This window comes from Otolemur garnettii, unplaced genomic scaffold, assembly GCF_000181295.1.
Source record: "Otolemur garnettii isolate 467f Iridium unplaced genomic scaffold, OtoGar3 scaffold00076, whole genome shotgun sequence".
Classification (NCBI taxonomy): Eukaryota; Metazoa; Chordata; class Mammalia; order Primates; family Galagidae; genus Otolemur; species Otolemur garnettii.
This window is the reverse complement of record NW_003852471.1, coordinates 7,356,212-7,375,635: the sequence shown is the minus strand read 5'-3', so window position 1 is coordinate 7,375,635 and position 19,424 is coordinate 7,356,212. Positions and strand designations below refer to the sequence as shown.

At 36.8% G+C, this 19,424-nt stretch overlaps 1 protein-coding gene across 1 annotated transcript in view; it reads left to right on the top strand.

Annotated features, from left to right (window-relative positions):
• Positions 1-19,424, top strand: part of IFT80 (intraflagellar transport 80) — a 114,411-nt gene that overhangs the window by 72,499 nt on the left and 22,488 nt on the right. The window contains exons 10-13 of the mRNA XM_003794148.3: positions 1,026-1,144; positions 1,950-2,024; positions 4,890-5,053; positions 17,890-17,954. Coding sequence (XP_003794196.1) covers positions 1,026-1,144; positions 1,950-2,024; positions 4,890-5,053; positions 17,890-17,954 — 423 coding nt within the window. The remainder of the gene's footprint in view (positions 1-1,025; positions 1,145-1,949; positions 2,025-4,889; positions 5,054-17,889; positions 17,955-19,424) is intronic.

Here is a 19,424-nt window from a genome sequence, read left to right as displayed (position 1 = left end):
GAGGCTGAAGTGGGTGGATTGCCTGAGCTCAGGAGTTGGAGACCAGCATGAGCAAGAGCGAGACCCCATCTCTTTAAAAATGGCAGATGCCTGCAGTCCCAGCTACTTGAGAGGCTGAAGCAAGAGGATCAGTTGAGCCCAAGGAGCTTGAAGTTGCTGTGAGCTGTGATGAAGCCACGGCACTCTACCCAGGGCAGCAGAGTGAGACTCTGTCTCAAAAAAAAAAAAAAAGAAAGAAAGAAAGAAAGAAAGAAATGTTAGTGAGTAGGCATAATTACATTTTTGTTTTCAGTTTTTCACCTCTTAATATACAGCCATACCCATTCTGCTATTAAAAAGAGATTAAGCAAACTTAACTTGCCCAATATTTTTCTTGAGGTTTTGTACTTTATTCATCAACTTCAGGATTTTTGGCCCATACTACCAAAGGCTAAAACCCTCACAAACAATTTTATGACCATTTTGACTGCGCTAGGCACATCACCCCTGGTCACTGCTGAGCTTTCTTCCATGTCACCTCTGTGCTTTTGGGTATGGAACTACCTTTTCCCTGTGTGCAGCTTGGCTTCTTCACTATGTGATTTGTTTGTTTGCCAATATCTCCTACTCCACTTTTGGTTTTCAAAGCAATTATGTGGGGGTTTTTTTTAGAACTTAAATTTTAAAGTATACTGTTACTGTTTTGGGCAGACGCCAATTTCTATATACTGATATACTGCCTTTCTGTGATTATATCTCAGTGTTAGAATGCTTTTCCTACTGTCACTCCATTGCTGTATCAGTTTCTCTTACAGGTTAGAAATGTCTATAGGTCTTTTTCTACTTATTTCTATGACATTTTCTGTGCCTTACTGATCGATTTTTACACCCAAGTGTCCCATCTTATGCTTAGTTCTTACTGAATTCTTTTTTATACTCTGATTAGGTAAGCAGTAATGCACGGTACCTTTTTGTTTCAAACTCTTGCTAACTTATCTAATTAGAATTCTAGTATGTTTTTAATGTTGTTTAATCTCCTTGTTTAGGTTCGTAATGTCCTTAATGATGCAGTGGATTTACTGGAATTCCGGGATAGAGTCATCAAAGCATCTTTGAACTACGCGCACTTGGTTGTTTCAACGTCTCTTCAGTGTTACGTGTTCTCGTAAGCACCTTTCATTGTTTAAAACGCCAGAGTTTCATCAGTGATGGGCAGTTTATTTTGGAGATTTCACATCAACACTGTTTGCTTTAAATTTAACTTTTATAAAACCCAAGCTATCCTGAACTTACTTCAAAACCAAGATGTAAAAGTGAACAATGAACAGCAAAAACAGATCTAATAAAAAGTCTGTGCATCAGAGGCTAATAACACTTTATAAGAGGAAATGCATTCTCTGAGGTAGTGTTTACTCTTGCTTTACTCACAGTTCTAACGAATTTAGTGTAATTTGATTTAAAACCCAGAGCTTAGAAACAGCTGATTAATGGCAGGAAAAGGAACCACCTAGCCACTGTGCGGAGGTTTAACTTGTTAATATCATGTGGTTGGAGGTGGTGAAACTATTTCTAATCCAGACCTGTCTTGCAGAAAATTATCCTCTTTTCACTATGCCATACTGCTACTATTTTTCAGATGAGAAATATTAGATGACTTACCCAAAGTCACAGAGCTAATAAAACAGCAGAACTGGAATTTATTCTTAGGATTCCTCAATTAACGTATCACAGACGTTTATTGAATGTCTAGTATGGGCTAGTTGCTGGAGGCACATAGTCTCTGCCTTTTAGTCAGAAATACACACATGTAAATAAATCGTTTCAGAGTAGTGCACCAAGTACTGTAATGGAAGTGTGTATACAATTACCATGGAACTAAAGAACTGTATTTTAAATGAGTACCTGTCTACTTATCAAAAAGTATTTGGCATTTTAGATGTTAATAAATATCTATTTTATTTGTTTTTCAGTACAAAGAACTGGAATACACCACTTATATTTGACCTCAAAGAAGGAACTGTTAGTTTAATTCTGCAGGCAGAAAGGTAATTTATTGTGTTTATCTATTATATTTGGGGCTAAAATAGCTCAAATAGCAGTAAGTACTAACATCCCATTTACACTGGTTATACAATGTTACACTGGTCATTTGAAATCAATCTGTTTCTATTAATGTGTTTTAGAAGACAGTACGCTCTTTAGATGAGTGGTACGTAAACTTTAGTCTCAGAATTTTTTTTACATTCTTAAACAATTATTGAGGGCTATAGGTGGGTTAAATATGTAAGTACTTACTATATTAGAAATGAAAACTGAGAAATTTAAATTATTAATTTATTTAAATGATAAGAATAAACTCATTACAAATAAACGCCAGCGTAATGACATAAGAGAATGAGAGTAGCACATGGTAACTCCTGTGAAATGGTTTTGACCTCACAGTCCCCCTATTTTCTATTTTGTTCTGTTTCTGTTTTTGTTTTTAAATATTGGTTGAAAGTCATTGGTTTCATAAACCACTACTAGGCTGTGACCTAAAGTTTGAAAAATAGTATTCTCTATGAAAACCTTCAGTGGATACAGGACTAAGAAACTCCAGGCAATTAACTGGAGTGAACTGGCGATAGCTATTATGCAAGAACTATCAATTAGTTTCTCAAGTACAGTGAATCCGAGGACAGGCAAAGAAAGCTACAACCTAATAAAACCTGGAATAAAGTTTGAGAATATAATCGACAGTAACCTAAAATAGCTGCCCATAAAACACGTGCACTCAAACCAAATGTTTTATTCTTCATCCCTTTACTCAGCAGCTAGGCAGCTCTTAATAGTGTTTGTTATCAGGTTTTCTAGCCCACAGCCTTTTATAAATAGCAAACCAGAAGAGGAATGGTGCTGTTGGGCTGTTAGAGGCTGGCACAATGACAGAAAGAAAAGTGACTGCCTGGCAAGGGAGCCGGAGACAACTCAAAGCACAGAGCAGCGTAGCTAAGTAGTGGGATTATTCTGAGCACCAACAGGTACTTGTGAGCATCAGCGCTGTCAGTGAAACAGGTACTGAAGAGTGTGACCATCATTTTAGTGACCTTGAATGATCAAGAAAACGTTTGCTAATTTTAAACCATCTATTCAATGAAATTGAAAAGTATGATTTATCTAGTCATATCATAGATTTTTAAAACGAAGGTCATTTTTGCCATTTAAAAGGTAAAATGTCAGCTACCTAAAAACCATATTTCTGAAGTGCCTTTTGCTCTGACACTTCCGAATAAATTTTCTTATTTATACATTGTAGTAGTAATATATACAACTCTGTAAGTTGACCACTCAAGGGTCCGTAACAAACTGGTCACTATATGGAGGTGGTCAAATAAGGAAGTAGGCCTTAGTACATGTGGTGCGTGTCTGGCCTATGGAAATTAGGTCAACTTAAGGAGGTGGTGGATGTAGGAGGTGGTCAACTATGGAGGGTCTACTATATTTATGATCATATCTGTTGAATATGCTCTTAATAAAGACACATGTTAATGGCATAAATAAGTAATTAAAGAATATTTTAGTTACTGCCTATCACTGGTCATATTTATACAATTAGAGATATTTGCCTTTGAAACAGGGTGATTACTCGCAAGGAGGTTTAAAGCTACACTATCTTATTTGGAAGAGAAAATTCTTTTAGTTTTGAGACAAGGAAAGAATATAAGCTAATATATATTGCTTTGTCAAAATTAGCAAATATTGCTTTCATAAACTTACACTAATGTGTAAGGGCCAAAACCTTCAATTAAATAAGCCACTTACCAATTCTCAAGTATTAATTTAATTAAACTGTATATTTGGTATTCATTGGATACATATTTTTCACTGGTTTTGGTATTCATTTGTTTACTTTTGTTCCCTTAGAAAAAAGAAAATTAGCAATTCCTGAAACAAGAACTAGTTCTGAAGCAAGCATATTAAGACTTTTAGGTTTTTAAGAAACAATATTCTGTAAACAAGCACAACAATATAGTCATAGTATACAGTTGTATTGTATAAATCAATACAACCTTTCAAAGGCAGTTTAACAATATCTATTAAAATTTTTAAAGTATATTCCCTTGAGCCAGTAATTATGCTTCTAGGAGTTGTAATAAGGAAATAAATAGACCTACAAAGATGTATATGTACTGTAGAGATTCTTTAGAACAGTGAATGAATTCAAATAAAAATAAATGTCCATCAGGAATGAGTTAGTTAAATAAAGTAATAGTATATCCCTAATTTATTTGCTATGGTTGTCTCTAAAGAGGTAGGTAAGGCTTTTGTTTTCTTTGTATTGCTTGAATTATTTTGTACAATATTCATAAATTTTCAAAGTAAAAATATCACAGCCATAAATTATTTGTTTTAATTAATAAAAAATTAATTACAGAGTCCTATGCCTTAAATATAGCTGTCAGCATAGCCAAAGAACTTATCCTGCTACAAAAATGTAAGAGTTTTTACATATGAATGCATACTGATGACCACCATATGATTTCAAAGTCAGAAGTATCTTGTTTTAATAAATGGTTGCCCTGATGTTTTAATTTTGGGGTCATTTTCACTGCTTCAGACTTTAACCTGTATTCACTCTTTAATTGTCATTAGTATAATTTTTAAATTATGAAATACATGTTAATACTATTTCATGAAACAAATAGCAACTGCATTAAAATCACTGAATTGTAAATTTGAGATTTTTCTTATTGCTTTTGTATAGAGAATCTTCTTTAGGAAAGGAAACAAATTGTGGGTATAATGTAAAAGAAGTCAGAATTTTAGTAAGTAGGGTGGTGATTATGGACATTTTTATTCTTCCCCTACCTTCATCAAAAAATAAAAAAAATAGTACACTCCTATATGAGAATTTTTTTTTTATATTTTAGACATTTTCTTCTTGTAGATGGTGGCGGTATCTATTTATATTCTTATGAAGGGCGCTTTATTTCTTCTCCAAAATTTCCTGGAATGAGAACAGATATTCTGAATGCACAGACTGTGTCTCTGAGTAATGATACCATAGCAATAAAAAACAAAGCTGATGAAAAAAGTAAGTACATTTTTATAATTTTTCATGTCAAATTTCCATGAAATTTGTTAACATTATAAAATTTTCATAAATTAACTTTCAATTTATTGTTTACGTTAACTTTTTATGAAAGAATTATGAGCTTCCTAACTTACTTTAAACATGAATTAATTACAGAATTAAAGTTATGCTATATATCCAATTAATAGAACAAACAGAAATTTTCACAAAACCAAAAATCAGTGGTAAAGGAATAATATATATCTTTATATACTCAGTAGCTATTATTTCAAGATTGTTCTAAAAATGTATATTAATTTTTAAGTTTTTGATCTTTTTAAATATTCTCTTTGTCTTCATTTGGTTACCTACTAAATATTGTACTTCATTGTACTAGTTATTTTGTTTATACATATATATTATAAATTTAAAATTAATATTTTAAGTTAATGAAGTAAAGGCATGAATAACTTAAATTTTGTGGTCTTTTTAAAAATTTTTTTTATGCATATACATGTGTTTATTTGGTTTCCATTTTCTGCCTTCACAAAATTAAAAAGGCTTAAAATTTAATAACAATAACAATGTTTAAGATAAGGACTAGAAACAAAAACCTCATAAAGAACAAACAAAGATAAATACATTCAGAAAAGAAATCAGACAATTGCTGCAATGAAATATTGAGTAATAATAATAATAGTAATGCAAAAAAAGTAATTCACATTGTCAGATAAAAGTATGTCTATCATAGGTAGAATGCTTTGACTCTGAGGTTCAGTATGGAGTCATCAGTTAACAACTTCTTTTTTTTCCAAAGTCTCAGAAAATAGACAACTAATATTTATAAATAAAAATAGAAGATAATTTAAAAAAAAAAGATCATGCCAAATCTTATAGACATTAGAAAAAGAAGAAATACTTCAAAATCATTCTGCTTCATCTGGATATACCTAATATTAAAATTAGAAAAAATATATTATTATAAAGGGAAATTACAAACATATTTCACTTGCAAATGAGGATGCAATATCCTAAACAACATTTTAACAAGTTGAATTAAAAATGGTTGTTCAAATAATGTACTTTGGTCAAAATTAAATCCAATTTATGTGAGAATTAGTCACTATTTTCTTTTTTTTTTCCCTTTCCCTCCCTCCCTCCTTAAATAACTTAAATTTTGCATTGAAAAATCTAGGCTGCATTAGTATTTATAAATAAACATAAGTTTGTAAGGTATTTTGGAATTCCATAGCTCAATGAAATCATTTGATTAAGGCATTGCAGATTCATTTATTGAGTAAGCGCTCAATAATATGTGCTGTATGCCAAGCACTTTCCTAGAAATTGAGGATACGTGGTGAGCAAGCTAGACAACCTAGTTAATAAAAACAAGTAACCAAACAAATACATAGTAAATCGTCAGGTGAGGATGCGTACTGTGAAGAAAACTGATGCAGGATGAGGGAACAGAGTTGTAAAGATGCAGTACCCGGGTGATATGACTTTTAGAAGCAGGTGTAGGGATTCTGAAGTGGGAACAACTGGCGTGTTTAAAGAAGGCCGGGTGACTAGGACGGTATGAGCTAGGTAGAGAGAGGTAGGTGAGAAGCCCAGAGAGAGAGGGAGGAACCAGACCATGTAAAGACTTGGCTGGGGTAAGGGATGGGTGCGTGGGAAAGAGTGGCAGCAAGTATATTATCCTGAATTTTTATCCTGGGTGAATGAGATGGAAGATAGGGAAAGAGGACATCTGGAAAGGATCTGTAAATCAAGAGTTTAGTTTCTGTCATGGTGTGTTTAAATCTTCTTAGATATCCATGCAGGGATGAGAGTAAACTAGGAGAGAGGAGCCCAGGGCTCAGAAGAGCATGAAACTAGAAATATACATTTGGGGGGCATTGGCACACTGCTAGTGCTTAAAGCTATGGCACTGAGTGAGATCACACGGGAAATGAGTGTAGACAGAAATAAGGACCAAAGACTGAGCACATGAACATTTAGAGATGGGTAAGAGAAGAGAAGCCAGTGGGGTAAGAGGACAACCAAAAGCTTGAGTGATCCCTGAGGCTTAGTGAGAGATATTAAATACACATTGTGAAACATTGTACATTGCTATTACCAAAAATCTGACCTGACTGTTAATTGTGTTGGTTCACATCATGGAAGACCTAATTCAGGAGCTAGAAAACTATCCTACTTCTTAGTTTTCAGTGCTTTGAAACAGTACCAGCTCTCATATTGGTGGGAAGGATCACTCTCATATAGAGCTGTTCTGTGTCTGCGTGCCTTGGGTCTTCTCTTCTACAGAACATTTGGCAATGTTTTTATTTTTAAAGGACTTACTTCCTTTACAAAGGGAAAGAGAATGGCTTGGTGCCCATATCTTAGTAAATAGGGCGCTAACCACATACACCGAGGCTGGCGGGTTTGAGCCTGGCCCAGACATGCTGGACAACAATGATAGCTGCAACCAAACTTAGCCAGGTGTTGTGGTGGGTGCCTGTAGTCCCAGCTGCTCAGGAGGCTGAGGCAAGAGAATCACTTAATTTGAAGAGTTGGAGGTTGCTGTGAGCTGTGACACCATGGTACTTTACTGAGGGCGATAAAGTGAGACTCTGTCTCAAAACAAAACAAAACAAACCAACCAAAAAAGGGAAAGAGAAGGAAATAAAATAGTATCCAGATAGCAGACAGAGTTAAGATGCCTGTGTAATTGCTAATAGTAATAATTTGGCACTCAGATTTTTTCTTCAATAAATGTAAGATCAAAATTCCTAGTGGTCAGTGTGAGTTGTCTATACTTTTCTTAGTCTATTTTATTTTATTTTATTTTATTATTTTATTCATTTTGAGTCTCTCTCTGTTGCTTTGGCTAGAACACAATGGTGTCATCTTAGCTCACTGCAACCTCAGATTCCCGGCCTCAAGAAGTCTTCCTGCCATGGCTTTCCAAAGTACAATACCACATATTTTGAATAGATGCTTTAATAAAGTCTAGTCATGTGCCACATACCATTTCAGTAAGCAACTGACTGCATGTATGATAATGCTCCCATAAAATTATAATGGCGCTGAAAATTTCCCATGGCTTAGTGACATAGCAGCAGGCAGTCATGATGTCCCAGTGAGGTGCATTGCCTTTTCTCCGTTGAGGTAGGTTTAGATACACAAATATGCTGTGTTACAGTTGTCTGTAGTATTCCTTGTGACATGCTGTACAGGGTTATAGCCCAGGAGCAGCAGGCTGTACCGTATAGCCTACATGTAGAGTAAGCCATACTGTGTCCAGGTCTGTGTAAGTGCTCTATGATCACATACGGACAGATCACCTGGTGACACATTTCTCAGAACAGATCCCCCTCATTAAGCAAGGTATGACTATATGTGTGTTTCTGACTGAATATACCTTATTCTGAATGGTTCTATAGTTAATTCATATCTGGGACATATATCATTATTCTTCATCTTTTGATGATTTATAGAATTTTAGAGCTAGAAAGAAGTATGAACATTTGCACAAATGTGGATTTATGTGCCATTAAATGATCTGTTTGTTGTTAAACAAGATAATTATGTAATTCTGTTTTGCTGTAAGCAGAAAATCAAAAAGACTAAAAATTACTGTAGAACTTAAAATGAGAGGGGAAATAATTTCCTAAATTCCTTTTAAAAAATTTTAGTATTCATCAATGGCTAAATAAAGGTGTATGCTAACAATTTTAAACACAGTTGAAGTGCTGCTATCTTTAACTTATAGGAGGGGCCCATCTCCTTGTGACTCCAGTGGTTCCTTCCTAATTTGGGAGCCTCTTTATTTATATTCAGGATTCTTGTGCCAGTCTTAGAAGTCTGTCTTATCATAGGGGCTCAGTACATAGATGTTGAATGGGTGTGAATACACGCGGAGGTGAGTGCTTTTGTCTTCATCTTCTCCCATCCACCTTTGCAGACGTGAGGTGCTATTCGTGTAGGCGACTACTTGAAATGAATGTCTGGGTGCATAAGAATGGAAGTTGAGGAGCAGTTACTCATGTTTAGCCCCTGTCTCCTTGGTTGTTTGCCCTGCCAGTTTCTGTTACATATTAACACTGAAATACAGGTCCAGCTCCCATAGATCAGGTCCACTTATAGTTGTGGAGAAAGCAGATGACTTCATCCAGACACACGTGTACCCCGGCTCTTCATAATATGTGCAGTCAGCAAACTGAGGGAAGGCTTTCTTTTAAAAACAATACCAGTTTGTATAGCTATAAAAATAATCAGGGTTAGCTAAGCCTAATGCATTTTTAAATGAAAGCCAAAATTTTCTAATTTTTGTTTCTATATTTAAATAAAAATTATATTATACTGTTTCTCTTTCTCATTTTTCATAAATGTGACAATGATTTCCTCTGGGAATATGTATATAGCCAGTGACTTTAAATTTAATATCCTATAGTTTATTAGAAGCTACTAATCAATGTATTGAAAGTGTGACCATCTGTATAAACCGTTCATGTTTTTTACTGAATACTCATGCCATTTCTATCTTTTCTTGCCATTCCTGGCTTTTCATTTTTTGTAATCCTATCCATATGCTGTCATATAAAATTACTCCATTTGGAATGAATTGTGGATCAGAGTAATTTGAGAAGTACTGAAAGAGAATTACCAAAAACGATCCAACAATCTTCTTCTTTTTTTTCAATAGTCTTTGCAATAGAGAAAGCAGTACCGGCCACCAACACCATCGTTATGTCTGAGTTGTTGAGACAGGCAGAGATAGCATTCGTTCCAGGCTTCTTAAATATAGTGTCTCCTATAATTTCTACAACTTTACTTCAGAACATCTGAGAGAGCTTAGGGTTGGACATAAAAAGTATCAATTATCATTATTTACATACTGATTGATGTCATGAAAGTATTTAGAGTGAAAAGGAAACAGAAAAAAACCTTAGGGTAAAGGTTACCAGATCAGGAGGAGCTAGCAAGGAGAATGAGGACTGGGCCAGAATAGGAGAAAGTGAGGAGAAAACGGTGTTACATGTAGCACACATAAGAGTTTCAAGACAGAGGATGGTCAGGAGCATCAGTGCTGCTGGGAGGTCAAGACTAAAAATAGACTCTTAGAGTGAGGGCTAAAAATAGTCCTTTGATACGGCAACATATGGGTCATTGGTGACCCAGGCAAAAGCCTTTCCATCATGTAGTGAGGTTGAACAGCAAATTGTAGTAGGTTGAAGTGCAGGTAGGATTTGTGAAAACTATAATAACTGTTATTTCAGGAAGTTTAGAATTAAAGAAAAGCAAAGAATTAGTAGTGATTACTTTTTTTAAAAAATGAAGGTAGTCAAAGTATTTGTATGCTGAGAACAAGCCAGAGGAAAAGGAATGGGTGAAAGCACGGGAGAAGTGGAGATGGTCAATATTATAAAATATTTTAACAGAAAGCTGGATGGTAGGACGACAGTGTACAGGAAAAGAATGTGGTAAGGGTGGCCACATGGGCACTAGACATTTCTTTGCCAGAAATTGGAGCATGTGTGGCAAGGGCCAGGGCTATTATAACTAAGCTTGGAGACAAATCTGATGGATATTGAACCATTACATCAAAAGTTACCAGAAGTTTATTTTATATAGTGAATTTTTTTTTTTTTGAGACAGAGTCTCATTTTGTCACCTTCAGTAGAGAGCTGTGGCATCATAGCTCACAGTAACCTCCAACTCTTGGACTCAAGTGATTCTCTTACCTTAGCCTCCTGAGTAACTGGGCCTACAGGTACCCACCACAACATCTGGCTATTTTTAGAGGTGAGGTCTTGCTCTAGCTCAGGCTGGTCCTGAACCTGTGAGCTCAGGCAGTCCACCCTCCTTGGCCTCCCAGAGTGCTAGGATTATAGGTATGAGCCACCGTACCCTGTTATCTAGTGAATTTTTTTATATTCACATCACCTTAATGAATATTTCATATCTATTTCATGACTTCCAGATAATTTTTTTTGAGGATCGAAATTTATTTATTTTTACTTTATGGAGCTAGAACATTAAATATGAGATCTACTCTCTTTACAGATTTTTCAGTGTACAATACAATATTATTAGCATTAACAGTATACTGTACAACATACGCCCAATTTAGGACCTCCCAAGAGTTGCCCCCAAAGTTTCCATTCATAGGGAAAATGGAAAATTGTAGCTAAATGCACCTTTATTTACAAAATACTCATTACAGAATTTTACAAAGAGGTCACCAACATACAGAGAATATTTTGTAAATAGAGGTACCTTTAGCTTCAATTTCCCATTTTCCCTATGGATGGTGACTTTTGGGACTTGGACACCCTGTATTGTCTAGCAAATCTGTAGAACTTATTCATCTTGCATTACTGAAACTTTATAGCTCTTGTTTAGCAACTCCCTACTTCCCCATACACTTGCCTCTGGCAGCCGTGGTTCTGCTTTCTGCTTCTATAGTTTGATTATTTCATTGTGCCCCTTATAGGTGGAATTATTCAGTATTTGTCCTTTTTTGACTAGCTTATTTCACTTAGCACAATGTCTTTCAGGTTCATCCAGACTATTACATATTGTGAAATTTCCTTTTTTGGAAGGCCAGATAATAGTCCATTCTGCATATATACCACACTTTCTTTATCTATTCATCATCAATGGACATTTTGGTTATTAAAACATCCTGGCTATTGTGAATAGTGCTGCAGTGAACGTGGGCATGCAAATAATCTCTCTGAGGCCTTGGTTTTACTTCTCTCTGATAAATACGCAGATGCAATCTTGCTGGATCATAATAGTAGTTCTGATTTTCATTTTTTAGTACCCTCCATACTTCTTTCTATAGGCACCATGCCATTTTTGCATTCCCACCAGCAGTGTACAAGTGTTCAAGTGTTCCAGTTTCTCCACATCCTTACCAACACCTGAAGGCTTTTTAAAGTAATAGTCATCCTAATAGGTGTGAAATGATATTTCATTGTGGTTTTGATTTGCATTTCTCTGATGATTAGCGACACGGACTATCTTTTCATGTACCTATTGGCCGAAGAAAAATGTTTTAAAATCAACTCTCAATTATCTTGGGAAAATATTTAATCTTGAAGTTACTGTGTGAGCTAATTCCCCTAGCAACAATTCAGGAAGAGAAATTCATTGCTGAATAGCCCTCAAGAAGAAAACACTTTAGGAGTAATGCTAAAATAATCATGACCCAGTTTAAAAAGAATTGTTTTAAAAATCCCATTTATTTGCATGCATCGTTTTTCCTAAGGTAACTCTAAAAATTAAAGGATTTAATAGAGATAGGGAGAGGACAGCTCTAAAACATTTTCTTAAGAGTTCAGGGAACTTCTTAGACTAGAAGCTAGTTGAGCTCTTAGAGCAAATATTTGTGACAAAACAGGTTCTTTAAGACCTCTCTACACCCAACCACAGTGGCTCACACTTGTAATCCTAGCACTCTGGGAGTCAGAGGTGGGTGGATTGCTTGAGCTTGGGAGTTTGAGACCAACCTGAGCAAGAGCAAGACCCTGTCTCTACTAAAAATAGAAAAACTAGCCAGGCAACATGGTGGGCACCTGTAGTTCCAGCTACTCAGGAGGCTGAAGTAAAAGGATCACTTGAACCCAAGAGTTTGAGGTTGCTGTGAGCTGTAATGATGCCACAGCACTCTACCCAGGGCCACAGAGTAAGATTCTGTCTCAAAAAATTAAAAAAAAAAAAAAAGACTTCTCTGTAAGTTCTGAGGCAAGCCTTTCTGGTATTCTAGAACTTTGACTTGAATATTCCACTGTAAGGCCATCAGTTTGTAATTTCATATTAATGACTTATAGAAAATCTCAAATGTTGGTACTTTGTTTTCACCCTAACTAGATGTACTGCAGTTTACCTCCAACACTGAAGACTCAGAGTTAGTGCAACACCAAAGGTTAAGGACAGAGTCTGGCACAAGACTGACCTCACTTCAGATGCCCAAGTTTGGAGGTGGAGTTCCTCAGGGGACTCTGGCTGGCTAAGAATTCAGGGACTCCTACCATCCCCTCAATTTCAGTAATTTGCTAGAATGACTCACAGAAGTCAGGAAAGCACTCTTATACATATTTAATTATAATTTTATTATAAAGGTTATAATACATAATTATGTCAAAACTGCAAGGGGGTTTCAGCCTAGGTCTTTTAGTTGCTTGGTGCACAGAGATACGATTATTGAGACAACAAGGACTGCAAGGAAAAAAAGGAATTTTTTAATATGACAGTCTCCTTGTTGGGAGAATAGGAGAAGCCAGCTCAAGTCCCTATCTACAACTAAAGACTATCACAGGCTTTTAAAGGAGGCCTGGTGTGCCTTGGGGCAGGTTGTAGTGTGTAACTAACAAGGGACTAAGTACATTGGGGGCAGGTAGTTGAGGATGGTGAATCTTGATTTCTGGAATTCTGGCCAGGGCCCTTCAGAATCTCAGCTCCTTTGTCTTGTAAAAAATCCACTGTTTCTCGGACAGAATTCAAATGGCCCAGTAGTTAGTTAAGGGAGAAGATTGTAAAAAAAAACATAGGGGTTATTGAAATTTGTTCTTATAGCCAGACAGTAGAGTCAGGCCTGGGAGAGTTTAAGCTCTCTTTGTGGAATCAGAAAGTCTCCCTCCTGGGTTATCTATATGTCCAACCAGGAAGCTCCACTGAGCTTTGAGTTTTCGTGATTAAGGATTACATGATTAGGTAATTACCATGTGATTGAACTCAACCTCCATCCCCCCCAACTCAAGTCATGGTGGGTGAGGGGTGTGAGGGAAACTACTGACCCTTCAGTCATGTATTTGATCTTTCTAGTGACCATCCCCTCTCCTGAAGCTATCAGTTGGGACTTGGGACATTACCTTTCCTGGGTTGGATATCTATTGTAAGGTTGGGGGTTGGCCCATTCACTTTTCCCAGGTGGGACATCTGGTGGGGTAGGGTATGGGGTTGATTCTTTTAGGCAGCTCTACCCTATTTGGATGGGGTTTGACCCTGTCATCCCAGTCTTTTCTGTCTATCATGAGGTGGGATGATGGGCATGGTATCTCTTTGACTACTTCCTGTGGAGGGAGGGGCTGTGTGGACTGCCTGGAAGGAGAATAGGAGGGAGAGAAGTATGGGGTAAGAAAATGGTGTTCGCAGAAATTCTTTGGCTTTTTTAGTCCAAGCTGGTTGGTATCCAGTAAGGCAAGGATATGAGGAGTTGTTTTTGGGTGACTGGTTAACAAATCAAGACATGAAGTGGAGGGTTACTCGAAACTGAGAATGAGAAAAAAATCATAATTAGTGACCTTATCAGACAATAACCAAAGAGGAAGATGGACAGTGAGAGGTGGGAACCAGTTGGAACTGCCAGGGCCACCAGCAATCCTGACAGGACATCTAATACCCATTGCCAATATCTCTGTCCATTTTTAGAGGATTTTTGTAAGGTAGCAGCATGGATGTGAAGTTGCTCTGGTGTTTGTTAGAAAAGATAAGCAAAAATTCCTAGAGTTCAGTTTCCTAGGACAGCATCTAGATGGCATTCTGATTTTCTGGGGGTCATCAGTCTGTTGCAGCTAGGGTCAAGAGGGAATTTCAGCCACGTTCTGAGAGTGTCTGCACCAGATCTTCAGAAAGACCTGGGCAACCAGACCTCAGCGGGCTAGACATGTTCGGGGGGGGGGGGGGGGAAGGGTTGGATTTGGGGCACTGCTTTGCCCAGAAGCTGGTTTGCTGCACTTAAAGCATGATCCTGAGGAAGATTTTGGTTTTTTTGTTTGGAATGCCTCATGGAGTTTTAAGAAGTAGCCAGGTTTTGCTTAATGGTAGAAGCCAATACTGGAGCTCTGAGAGGCACTGCCACACCTTAAAAGCCAAATTAGTGAGATCTCACTGGGAGTTCTGAGGGTCCTGGAGGAAATTCCACCAGTTTTTTCTAGCACATGTGGCAGACGCAGGTGGGAGGTGGTGGAGAGAGGGGGAGATGGAGTATTGTTTAAGGGAAGGATATGGATGTGGGGATTGGAGGGCAATGAGAATGCATGGCTGATGGGAGACTGTTGATCAGCAGCTGTCAACCTGTGGGTCACGCAGCTTAGAGGTGAGCAAGGGGAAATCTGTGACTGAGTGGTGCCCATATCAAAAACTGGAGGTAGGAAAAGGAATGAGATTAAAAGGGAGAATGTAAGAGGAGGAAGAAGAAAGTAAGACGGGCTAGAAAAAATGGTGATCCAGGCCTCTGGGAGGGCACTAGGGCGGTGTGGGGGGGAGCAGGCTTTGGCTCATGGAACTAGTGGAAATGGTCTAGCCTACAGTAGGGCAATGGGTAGTATTACAGAAAATAATGAAACGTTTTGGTTTGAGGTCAAGATAGAGCCTTAGAGGCTTAAGATTAGTCAAAAGGCAGTTTAGAGGTGAAGAAGAGGAAATGTGTGACTCGAGGTAATGGCAAATAGGGGTTTTAAAGGTCAGGAAGGTGGGGGTCAGGACATTCCCTTTCCTGGGTTGCACATCTGTTGTAAGGGTCGGGGTTGGCCCATTTACCTTTCCATGACCCCTCCAGACTTCCTTATTCTTCAGGGTGCTTTCCTCCTGTCCCCCTGGAGCCCCTTTCTTCTTCCTCCCTATTCATCTTCCAAGTTGAGCCCACTGCAGTTTACAGGATTCCATTCAATTTTGTCAGGTTCCAAAAGTAGGTGAGATCTCAGCAACAGAACCTCTATAAGGGACCACCAAAGGGACTATAACAACCTGGTCAACATATAGAGGTAATCAACATAAGGAACTGGGCCTGCTGTACTGATCATACATGTGGTGCATGTCTGGTCTATGAATATTAGGTCAATTTAAGGAGGTGGTCAATGTAGGAGGGTGGTCAACTGTGGAGGTCCTACTGTATATGGCTTCCCTCTTCATGCATCTGTATAACTGAACTAAGATCACAGTTCTTGGTCTGAGCCTTATTTGAAGCATGATGTAATGTTAGATAGATTTCATTCATTGTATAAACCATTTATTCATTTCTTTACTCTCAACTATTATTTCTCTTCTGCATTTGTTTAGAACTAATGGGTTATTTCTACCACTAGGCCATAAAGCTGCATTCACCATTAACCCCAAATTGGCATGATGGACGGGAAGCACAACCCATCCCATCAGGAATTCTAACATAAAGGTTTAAAAGCTTTCCGTTGTCAATACAGTACTGTGTTAAAGAGATAAAAATAAGGATGAGGGGCCAGAAAAGGGAAAAAAATAAGCTGAATTCCAAAATTAATTTGTCATAATAAAAAGAGAGAAACTTTAAATAAACTACTTTCATTACTTAAATACTTTTTAAAATATGCTATTTTAGGATGGCGCCTGTGGCTCAAAGGGATAGGGTGCCAGCCACATATACCAGAGGTGGCGGGTTCAAACCCACCCCCTGGCCAAAAAAAAAAAAAAAAAAAAAAAAAAAAATATATATGCTATTTTATTTTGATGACTCTATGGTTTGCTTTGTTTGTGAATTTGAATATTGAACTCAAAATAGATTAGAAAGCTAAAGTTTAAACACATTGCCTGGCATGTTCAACTCATGTCTTTTGTGGAATATGATTGTCCATTGTTGAGGCTCAGAAACTGACATCCCCCAATATAGTGCTTTGACATGTTAAGCTGAAGAAGAAGCCTCAAGGAGGTCTCTCTGTTACGGGATGAAGAGGGTCTGTCCACCTGTCACTGTCAGCCAATATACAGAGATGGGGATAGAGGCCAGGATTCTGGAGAACGGTGAGAGTAGCCTCTCCAAGACTGTTTTGTTCTTCCATTTCCAAAATTACAATTTTATACATAGAAGTTCAAATAAGCAAAGACCACGCCAACCCTTATTCCAAATAATAATCAGCATAACACAGTGACCTATTACAACATTCCAGTTCAAAAGCTTGTCTCCTAAATTAATCCACCTAAACTGGTAGGAGCTAAATTTATAAAATGGTAAAAATGGGAGATAGGGGGTGAAAATCAGGCAGGACCTAAACCGACCAGACCACATGTGTCGTGTCTGCCCTCGCCTGACTGAGTCCATCTTACTCTCACCACATGTGCTTTCATCTCTGTCGCACCACTCACCCCTACTGTCCTTAATCCTCTGTTTCTCCCAAAGAACAGGATGAAGCTGTTCTCTGAAGTTTCCTTATCTGCCAACCAAACAAGAAAACAAGTACCTCAGCTCCCTTCCCTGAGTTTTCATTAACTGAGCTTATATTGCAGAAGAAAGAAGTCTATCACCACACCTGGGTAGACTTTTGTCACAAACTGTTATCTATTCTGTGTCCCAAACCATTGAATATTCTTCAAGCCCATTGAATTCCCCTAAAAATCATTTACTATTCCCCTAAAATCATCCACACTTGCCCATCTCCTTTCCTCTAAGAAGACATTTAACGATCTTACCCCATGATTCTCCTCCATGAGTGTTAATAACTTTACATGCCATTTTTCCTATTGATCTACCTTTTGTCAACTGATTTTCAGCAAACCTTCAAAGGGCGATTGGTCTAATTCAAAGTTCTCAGAATTGTAAATTACATCCATATTTGGCCTTTATCACTGATGAATCTGTGGAGCACTGATGCCACACCATTAGTGACAATTTTAATTCAGGAATGTATTTCAAGAACAAGTGTTTAGTTCCACTGTTTTCATAAGAAACGTGACCCCGTTAATGAATAGGAATTTGATATTGCTGGTCTTTCGTGCTGATAGATATTCTATGATCCAGAGACTTAAATAATATCTCATGAGGATTATAATAATTTACTGAAATTTACCAATAAAAATTCTAATTTAACACATTAATTAATGTTCTCCTTTTTTTCAAGTAATCTTCCTCTTTGAGGCATCAACTGGAAAACCATTGGGTGATGGAAAGCTTCTTTCTCATAAGGTAATGGACATTATTTCTAATGTAAATAGTTACTGTTCATTTACTTCTTTTGTAAAATTAATATTTTCATTTTAAGGAGGAAGACAGAAATTATTAATCGTTTTATTTCAAATCAGCATGCATTCTGCATAGAGTATTTTGCCTAAAAACATGTTACAAAGCCTAAGCACTGCTAACATGTAATGGGAAGCTTTATGTACACATATTCATTAAATAAAAAGATCTGATGTACACATCTGTTGGCTCTTCACTGACTTTCAGTAACATTTTATTTGGGTTAAACTTTTAACACCTATCGGTAAATAAAAATGTGTTTATGTTTCTGAACACCTTGCAGTTTTCTCATTGACTCGTCCTTAGCTGTCATTTTATTTAGGTTTTAAGACTATAGTTAAACTGGAAAAAAATTATTCTCTATAGAAGCACAAAAGGACCCTGAATTGTGGATTGATTATTGGTTCTTGATTTTTAGCCTTAAAATAAACAAACCCGTTGTGTTGAGTCATCTTTCTAAAGTAGTCATATGTTAGGGTCTAAAGATGCTTTTAACTTTATTGCTTAATACTTTTAGCCAAGTGTTATTCTAAATTATATTAATTTTTTTGTAATTATTAGTTTTAAATTTGAATGACAAAGACACCCATATGGTTCAGAAACCAAAAAACATTAAAAAGTATACAGTGAAAAATGTTCTGCTCCTGTAAGTTGTCAGTATAATTCCTCTCCACCAAATAAGTAACCACTTTTATTCATCTCATATATTCTTCCAGAGATGTGTAGTGCAGGCACAAACAAGTATATAAATGATATATGTTCCTCTTCTTTTAAAAAATATAAGGCATAGCTCTGTACCTCGCTTTTTCATACAACATTTTATTTTGGGAAATATTTCCATATCTATATATAAAGTGCTTTGCCCACGATTTTTATAAATGTATCAGAATTTATTTAATCCTTGCCCAGATGGATATTTAAGTTGTTTCCAGTCTTTTGCTATTACAATATTGCCAAGATGAATTACCTTGCATATAAATCTTCTTGCATATGTGTTAATTTAACTGTGGGGTTGATTCTTGAAATGTTGTTGCTGGGTCAAAGGATATGAACATTTGTAATTTTAATAAGTATTTTCAAGTTGTCTTCCAAAGAGATTGTATCAGTTTACCTTCCCACTAAGAATATATGAGGTACCCGTTTCCCTCCATTACTGTCATTTTAAATGAGGACTGTGCAGACAGAATTTTTCCTCTTCAGTATAATTAAGCATATAAAAGGAGTAAATTTCTCAGCTTTTCAAGATGCAGTCAGTTATTTTGTAGTAGGGTTAAAATTTCTCAGCTTTTCAAGATGCAGTCAGTTATTTTGTAGTAGGGTTAAAATGAGAATCATTAAATATGGCTAAATAAACGTGTATTGAATGTAATGACTCTAGTATACTTTTCCTAAATGTAAGAATCTCCAAAGGGCAAG